The following is a 9,123-nucleotide window of genomic DNA, read 5'->3' as shown; positions in this document are numbered from 1 at the left end:
TGTTGTCGAGCGTCGCGTACACTGTTAATCCACACGTGACTCTGAGCTCTCACAGAGAGAAAATGCAAACGAAACTTAACTGCAGCAAACTATAAAAGCAACACTTCACGCTTGTTTTGCCAACACAACGTGGCGTCTCTGCCATCTACACTCTGACAGTAATGAATATTAATGAAGTTGCACAATAGAGCGCGCTGATTGGTTTGAACCAAGCCTTACTCATGCATTAATGCATCACACTGTAAGACGTAATAAGACACACTCTGGCACAGACGCCCAGTCTGCACGCTGGAATACAACGCTATTATGTCATGGCCGTGACGCACACTGCAAAAAATGCTTTTCTTACCTAGATTTTTTGTCTTGTTTCAAGTCCAAATATCTAAAAATTCTCAAATCAAGAAGAATTTTCTAGACAAGCAAAACACATTGTCTTGTTTTAAGGAATAATATGCCAATATTAAGTGAGTTTATCTTTAAAACAAGCAAAATAATCTGCCAATGGGGTAAGCAAAATAATCTTGTTTTTCCTTTTGACATAAGATTAATTTGCTTACCCCATTGGCAGATTATTTTGCTTGTTTTAAGGAAAAACTCACTTAATATTGGCATATTATTTCTCAAAACAAGACAATATGTTTTGCTTGTCTAGAAAATTCTTTGCGATTTGAGAATTTTTAGATATTTGAACTCGAAACAAGACAAAAAATCTAAGTAAGAAAAGCATTTTTTGCAGTGCAGCTTCAAAAATTCGTTTCAAACCGGAAATACGAATTTGCTTGAAATAATGCAAAAACAACCAATTTACACTTTTTAGTGAAATATAGGTGCAGTAGGTGATCTGCCAAAATGCTAATCTGTTAGCATATTAGCTTTGGACGGAGGGGGGGGACTGTGTTTCAAAGCTATGCCTCCTGATATCATGAACGCGGCCACCGTGACACCACAGCAGACAACCCACTAGTTTATGTCATTCACACTGTATAAATGTAGACATCTGCCTCGCATTAATTGTTAATTTTATTTTATTTACCTTTTTTATTTTAATTTATTTATTCACTTTCTTATCAATATGTTATTTGTATTTATATTTATACATGTTTTTCTATTATTATTTCTGTAAGGGTTGTTTGATATGTTTGTAAAATGGAAAAATGTTAAATAAATCATAAATAAAAAAAAAGAAGTGTATGTAGTGGTTGTCTGGCGGCATGCAATGACACTTAAGCCACACTTAAATGCTATTTCAGAGCGAATATTCAGAGTAGCATGGTAAACAATATAGTGAGAGCATCACAGGTTGTCATTGTTCAGAAATGACCCAATGTGAATATAAAAGTAACTTCAGCTCAGTAAAGCAGGCTAGGTGGAATAGCGCTATTTACTGATGTTTTGAGGTTAAACTAAATAAAAATCTACATTATCTATGCTGTAAACGGACTTTACAGCATAAATAGCCACTAAAATCTCCCGGTGAAAGATTAATGTGACTGAACAACACTTCTGTGCATATAACCCATTTGTAACAACAACATCTGCATCAGCTTTGCGTGGAGCTAAAATAGTTTTAAAACAGAGCATTACCTGTCTAACAGAAATACTTCAGCCATGGTGTCGTCCTTCCTCCAGCATGCAAAACTAACTCCAATATTGATTCAGGAGTTTAAAAAGTTTCAATTCAGCATTTGATTTTACTGCAACTGTGACTGTCTTGTGTGCACGTGTGTTGAACACGCGGCACTCATGCAGGCGTGCACACGCTAATGGCAAATATACGTGAACAGAGATGCGCAAAAGCCCAAATCTGCATTTGCTGACAGACAGTTTGAGCTACTTATCAGATTAATGAGAGATTTCTGTCCAACAATATTTAATTGGATGAACATTTTTTTGTTTTATGGCTTACCCAGAATATAAAAACACATTTAAACACATTTAGATCATTTACTGTAACCATTACTATTAGACTGTGAAGAGACCAGCACAACCAAAATGCTTCTGAAGACAATCACGTACTGCACCTTTAAGTTCAGCATAGTTTCAAGTTCTTTATTAGCATGATTATGTTAATGTAATCCATAGCTAAATTTTTAGCAAAACTATAGTTATAATAAAAAAAAACGCACAACATGGGTGATAGTTTTACTTATTTTACAACAAAATGTTTATACTAGCAAAAATAAATAAACTAAAGGATAAACATGTTGTAATTCATGTTAAGTCACATATTACCCTCCAAATAAAAATTACTATGGAATTATATGCAGACAGACAGACGGACGGATAGATCAATGCAATAATGGCTGTCAAAAAGAGAGAGGAGACCAATAAAAACATTAGTGATGTGCTTGCAAACACACACACACAATTATATAAATTAATCATTGTTAATGTAGACGAAGCAGTGGCGCAGTAGGTAGTGCTGTCGCTTCATAGCAAGAAGGTCGCTGGTTCGAATCTCGGCTCAGTTGGCATTTCTGTGAGGAGTTTGCATGTTCTCCCTGCGTTCGCGTGGGTTTCCTCCGGGTGCTCCGAAGACATTAAATTGAAATGACATTGTGAATTGGGTAGGTTAAATTGTCCATAGTATATGAATATATGAGGGTGACAGGCCCAGACGAGAGGCTGGCCGGAAGGTGTCAAAAAAAAGTCGTTATCATATGGACAAGTTTAAATGGAGGACTTGTTCCAAAAGAGCCGACCCCGCAACCATACGGGACTAAGGCCAAAGAAAAAGAAGAATCATTGTTAATGTACTGATCATTATGTTGCATTGATAATTAGATAAAGCAATTATTGAATTAAAGAGAAAGAGAGAGAGAGAGAGAGAGAGAGAGAGAGAGAGAAGTAGAGGTTTGTTAAGCTCACTCATACCCAAGCACACTTCATAAAGCACAATTATTTTCAGAAATGGAGTGATTGTAAGAAAGTGTCCAGTGCAAATGTGCAACACTGGTGTCGGTTAATGTGTCAAGGAGATGAAAGAATGTTTTCCACAGGTGGTTTGTCAAGCCCACTCACCTCTGTGAGTTAAAGCAATGTATTTGTAAGCGTTTTCAGACTTTCAGCTGGTTGTATAAATGATCATACAGTTTATTGGCTCCTCAACACAAACATCAGCTGACGCAGCTTCATGCATAGTGAAACACAGTAATCTCTATAGCGAAGACTGAAGCTTCATTCCACCACTCCTTCGCTTTTATGGTGGGTTAATGATGCAGTAATCTTGCGCTGGTTTCCGCATGCGTTTTTTCAAGAACAGAGAGAGACTGGGGTCAAAGTTTGAGCCGCAGAGTTAAAGAACGACCAGCGTGAGTGAAGATGAAGGACCCGCTGAGCAGCTGTACTGTGAGTTTCATATGAATATCTTCATAACTGCTAATCTGACGTACTTGCTAGAATATAATTATGCTCGAATTTAGTCAGTGTTGATGTCTGCTTTATATCATACACTGTGGTGGAGGAATCACTTATTAACTAGAGGAGTAAAGTTCTGTCAACTCGGTTAGGCTTTGCCTGAAAAACTCTGGGAAATGAATGAAAGTTTAGGCAAAGAAAACAGCTGATTGATTGATCTCAAGCAAATAATGGTCACATTTGATTTCAGGGGTTACCAAACTCGGTCCTGGAGGGCCGGTGTCCTGCATATTTTAGTTCCAATCCCGATTAAACACACCTGAACAAGCTAATCAAGCCTTTTCTAGGTGTAATAAAAACTTCCAGGTCGGTGTGTTGAAGGAAGTTGGAGCTATATGCAAGACACCGGCCCTCCAGGGCATCCCTGCTTTGATGTACAATTCATGCTATTCACAAACCACTAACTGTGCCTTTTAGCTCAATAAACTGCTTATTACCTGCTTATTAATAGGTAGTAAGGTAAAAGGGTTTAGGTATTGGGTAGGATTAGAGATGTTGTATTTTATAAATGCTAATAAACAGTTAATGTCTTAATAATAGGCAGGGGATAAGTCAGAAGTAAACGTTGTGAATTTTTACTTGAACTTAAGTGTAAGCCCAACATTGTTAAATGGTGGCTAGGGAGTTCTGGATGGTTGCTAGGGTGCTTTGGTTCTAAATGATGAACAGGGTCCCCACTTTAAGCCAAATTCCCTGACATATGCTGACAAAAAATTTAAGTGACACAGAATTCCCTCCCATTTTGGCCACATGGTAAAGTATTGAATTGAACTGAATTTTATTTGACAGATTTTAGACAAATTGTACAAAAAGTATTCCATACACTTTGTTAAAAAAAACTGTCGAGGATAAAAACACAATAAAGCCCTGGGCTTATTTCCATTTTGGTCCTCTGTTAAATAAAAACAATGTATGGCTTCAAAATACTAATGAAGAATAAAACAAACAGTCGCCACAGAGGTACGAACAGTCAACTTATCCAGCACATGTTCTACACAGCTAATGGCCTTCCAGCCGCAAACCTATTCACACTCAAGTAACATATAAATTAAAACATCCTCGTCCACCATGCAAACTAATTATCCTCATCAAACAACCATCTTTTGATAGCTTTTTTGAACAACCTTAAATCTTTTATTTCCTTGATTGATTTTGGTAGTTTGTTCCACATGATTGCACTTGTATATAAAAACATATTTTTCCCCACTAAACTTCTAAATTTAAATAAACAAATATTAAAATCCCAACTCCTAGTACTGTATGAATGCTGTTGCCTCACCTTTTGAAAATAGTCCATCAAATAACTAGGAACCACATTATTAAACATTTTACGCACCATTCCCAGTTTTAAAAAACACACTCTATTACTAACAGTTAACATACCTAATATATTAAAAGACTCTTTGTGAAAATGTGCTCTAGGATGCATTTTTAAAATTATTCGTACTAATTTATTTTGTGCCTTTTGCAATTTCTCCTTTAAACTCTGTGAGCAGCTACTGTACCAAAATGACGTAGCATGATCAAAATGGGGTTGAATTAAAGCTCCTGCCAACAATTGTAAAGAATGAACATCCAACAGATCAGATTGTCTTGCTAAAAACCTAATTTTTCCACAAATCTTCATAAAAACTTTTTTTGCCATAGCATCTCATGATAATTTATTATCTATTAAACAACCCAAATAATTTACCACATTTTTTGACTGAATTTTCCAATCATTAATCTTAACTACAAAATTATCATCTTTTTTTAATTTTACTCTTGAAGCAAATAAAATAGCCTCTGTTTTACCCATGTGTAAAGAACGTTTGTTGTCTAAAAACCAGTTGTAAACACTTTTTAACAGTGAACTCATAATTTCTTCCAGGGCCCTTTTGTCATGATGAGATACTAAAATTGCGGCATCATCAGCATAAAGATAAAGCTCCTCTGAACAACAGTATTTTATGATTCATGTATTTTTCCCAACGTTTATTTATGCTTTTGAATTGCATTTTGCAATCTTGATCTTGAAGAACGTGTAATTTTGTGTACATTTTTAAAGCAAAATACCACAAGAAACACCGTAATTATTGCTATGAATTTTGAGTCACTCAAATTCATTTAAATCATTTTAGGTTGCAAAAATTGTTGCGCAAAATCTGGTGGGACTGGTTTAACACTGAGCAAACAAAACCGGCCACAAACAAAAAAATACTTGGACAAAAATAAATAAATAAATAAAAAATAATCCCTGACTTTCAATGTATGACCTTTTACTATTCTATGATATTTCATTAAATTCCATGATAGTTGGAACTTAATGCCAGACTGGCATAAAGTTGGTACAATGTTGAAAGTTTGATATTTGGAACTATTGGAGACTCTAAAGCTACATACAATATTGTCTTACACTTTTCATGAATTCAATAGTAATTCAAAAGTATGTTTTACACTCACAAAGCCAAGAGTAAAGTGTTCAAGTGTGGATAGATGGAAAACAGATGGATAGATAGATTATCAAGAGGATGGATGGATAAATGGAAAAAGAGATTGGATGGGTGTATGAATGGGCAGGTAGATGAATGGAAATGGATAGACAGATCAATAGATGGATTAAAAGATGTATGGAAAATGGATGAATATATGGAAAACAGATGGATGGATATATAGAAAACAAATAGATGGGTAGATGAAGGGATGGATGGATGGATATATAGAAAAATAGATTTATAAATGGAAAACAGTTGGATAAAATGTAAGATGGATGAATGTATGGATCAATAGATGGGCAGGGGGATGGATAGATGAATGGCAAATGGATTGGAAGGGCAGGTAGATGGATGGAAAACAGATAGATTGATCAGTAGATGGATGGAAAAAAGGATGCATGGATAGATGGAAAACGGATGGATGGATGGATGGATGGATATATAGAAAACAAATAGATGGGTAGTTGAAGGATTTATGTATAATGAAAATAGACTGATGGATGGAAAACAGATGGATGGACAATAGATATATAGAAAAACGGATGAAAGTATAAAAAAACAGATGGATGGATGCTGTCGCGACTGGCTTGCATGGTTCAGGATTGGTAGAGCTACACATCGATGAATTTGCTCTTCAGTGTTTGAACTCTCAGTGATGATTTTAAATCACACTGAACTGAGCTGAACTGAACTGAACTTAAACACTAAAAACTGAACTACTGTCATGTTCACCAGCGAACAACCACCAGATGTCGCTGGTAAACACACACACACTTAGAACTACACTTTTCCTGGACAACAACTTCATACATGCTCTTCGCCCACACACCTGCTTTCTCATTTAGCTTGATTTACATTCACACCTGAGGACTTTCAGAGACTGATTAACACACACTATTTAAGCCACACATTCACTCCTTCAGTTTGCCGAGTCTTGTTATCTGTCACAGTGACATTACAACGCGTTTCCTTTGTCTGCCTTTGCCGTGTTTTTGATCCTTTGCCTTGTTTATTTATTTAATGCTGTTTGCTGCCTGCCTCTGACTAACTGCTTGTTGTTTTGACTTCGACTCTGGATTGCCCTCATACATCTGTTTGCCAATATTGACCACTGCTTGCCTGACAATTCTAATAAACCTGCACGTGGATCCAAACTTCTGTTGTTGGTGTCACTCCCCATCGTTACAACCACACTGTTCCAGTTACTATGACCATTTATGTGAAGCTGCTTTGACACAATCTACTTTGTAAAAGCGCTATACAAATAAAGCTGAATTGAATTGAATCAATAGATGGATGGGCAGGTGGATGAGTGGAAAACAGATAAATGGATAGATGAGCAGGGATGATGGATTGGCAGGTGGATGGATGTAATAACAGATGGATGGATCGATAGTTGGATGGGAAGGTGGATGGATGAATGGAAAACGGGTGGATGGGCTGGTATATGGATGGATAGTTGGATGGAGCATGGATGGGCAGTTGGATGGATAAAGGATGGATGGGTGGACAGTTATATAGAAAGACAGATATATATGTTGTGAATGTGTGTTTTGATTAGTGTGTATGTGTGTGTGTGTGTTTCAGTATAATCTGCTGTATCAGGAGCTGAAGAGAATCTCTAAGAATGGAGAGTTTTTCTGTAAAGAGCTTCTGGCTGTGTTTCAGCAAAGGTAACACAAACTCTGCTTTTATTCTCTTCGGCTTGTTGTATTGCTTGACCTCTAAGACTAGACTACACTGAAGATACACTCTGGAGGCCAAAACACAAAGTAAAAGTTCTGTAAAATGGTCAAAATATGCTTTGAAATGTTACGGGCAGAATCTCAGTGAGGATTCTCTGCAGGCTCCTTTGCAATAAACAACACTAGCACAACACACACACACTGTTTTCTTTGAGTCTAGATCTGAACTGGAGATCAACTATTCAAAAGGACTTCAGAAGATTGCAGGAAAACTTCTTAAAGTCTCCAAAGAGATGAATGACAAGTGAGTGAACACATCTTACGACTTTCAATGATCCGCCTAAAACTTAAAATACATATACACACAAAAAATGACGTTTGCTGTAAGTTCAAACTACTTATTTTAAATGAGCTGAAACACAATTATTGATTTTTTTTTGTGGGGGGTTCGGGGGATAATGATGATGAATGATTTGTGTTCAGTCCAATTAAAACTCTAAAAACTAATAAGTTAACTAAATTCCTTCATGTTGTGTGGAACTCAGCATTTTTTACAGTGTAGTATCGTAAATCAAATCAGAATTACTATAAAAAGACATTTTTTTAAATTTGTGTGATATTAGCAATAAATATTTAAACAGAAAAAAAGTATGAATACATAAATAGAAGTATGCATGCTCACACGGAATCTGCACGCACAGAACTCACAGAACTGCAGATTTTTAGCCCATTATTAATTTTTTTTATTTACTTGTGTAAATGTGTGTTAATTTATATTTATTCAGCTTTTTAATTAATTACAGTAATATTTTTGACTAATGTTAAATATTCATATTATTTATTTACAGTACAGTTTGTAAAGTAATATGTTCTGTCTTATATATATATATATATATATATATATATATATATATATATATATATATATATATATATATATATATATATATATATATATATGAGAGACTTGCTTTGTTTACCAAACAAAGTGGGTCTAATTGGATTTGCATTGTAAACATTAAATACAAGTTAAAAAGATATTACTTTTTATTTCATATATTAAGGTTTTAGTTATGACACTCCCAAAGTCATTCCGCATATTAACACAATTCTGCGCAGTATTAGCAAAAATGTATGAGATTCCGTCTTGCCCTAGAAATAAGTTTTAATAATAATAATAAATAATAATATTATAAATATAATTTAATTTATATGAATTTTATACATCAACATTATTATTTTAGCAACTTATTTGTTAGAGTGACTGTTAGATTTTTAAGTTATATTAAAATAATGATTATTGTGATTTTAGTAATAAATATTAAACAAATGCATAAAAAATAATTAGAAATAAATTATATATTAATATTATATGGTACACCAATGCTAATATATTATATTAGTTTTAATTTGTTAGCTTTTTAAAATTATTTATATTAAAATGGTCTAATCAAAAATATTTTTACATGGTTAATTTTTCACTCACCGGCCACTTTATTAGGTACAATAAACTGTCACAAATACCAACTGCTCGTTAATGCAAATTT

General features: G+C 34.7%; 1 protein-coding gene across 2 annotated transcripts in view; it reads left to right on the top strand.

The window, feature by feature from the left end:
- Nucleotides 1-3,211: 3,211 nt before the first annotated feature.
- nostrin (nitric oxide synthase trafficking) overlaps nt 3,212-9,123 on the top strand; it is a 32,152-nt gene continuing 26,240 nt past the window's right edge. Inside the window, exons 1-3 of one of the 2 annotated variants that reach the window (XR_015498700.1) lie at nt 3,212-3,348; nt 7,479-7,564; nt 7,797-7,880. Coding sequence is in view for 1 of the 2 variants with exons in the window: in NM_001113604.2 (NP_001107076.2) it covers nt 3,322-3,348; nt 7,479-7,564; nt 7,797-7,880 (197 nt within the window). In the remaining variant the exon portion in view is untranslated. 2 annotated transcript variants of the gene reach the window in all.

This window comes from Danio rerio, chromosome 9, assembly GCF_052040795.2.
Source record: "Danio rerio strain M-AB ecotype USA chromosome 9, GRCz13ab, whole genome shotgun sequence".
NCBI classification, from domain to species: Eukaryota; Metazoa; Chordata; class Actinopteri; order Cypriniformes; family Danionidae; genus Danio; species Danio rerio.
Note: the sequence above shows the minus strand (reverse complement) of the source record. Positions and strands in the feature narration are given on the sequence as shown.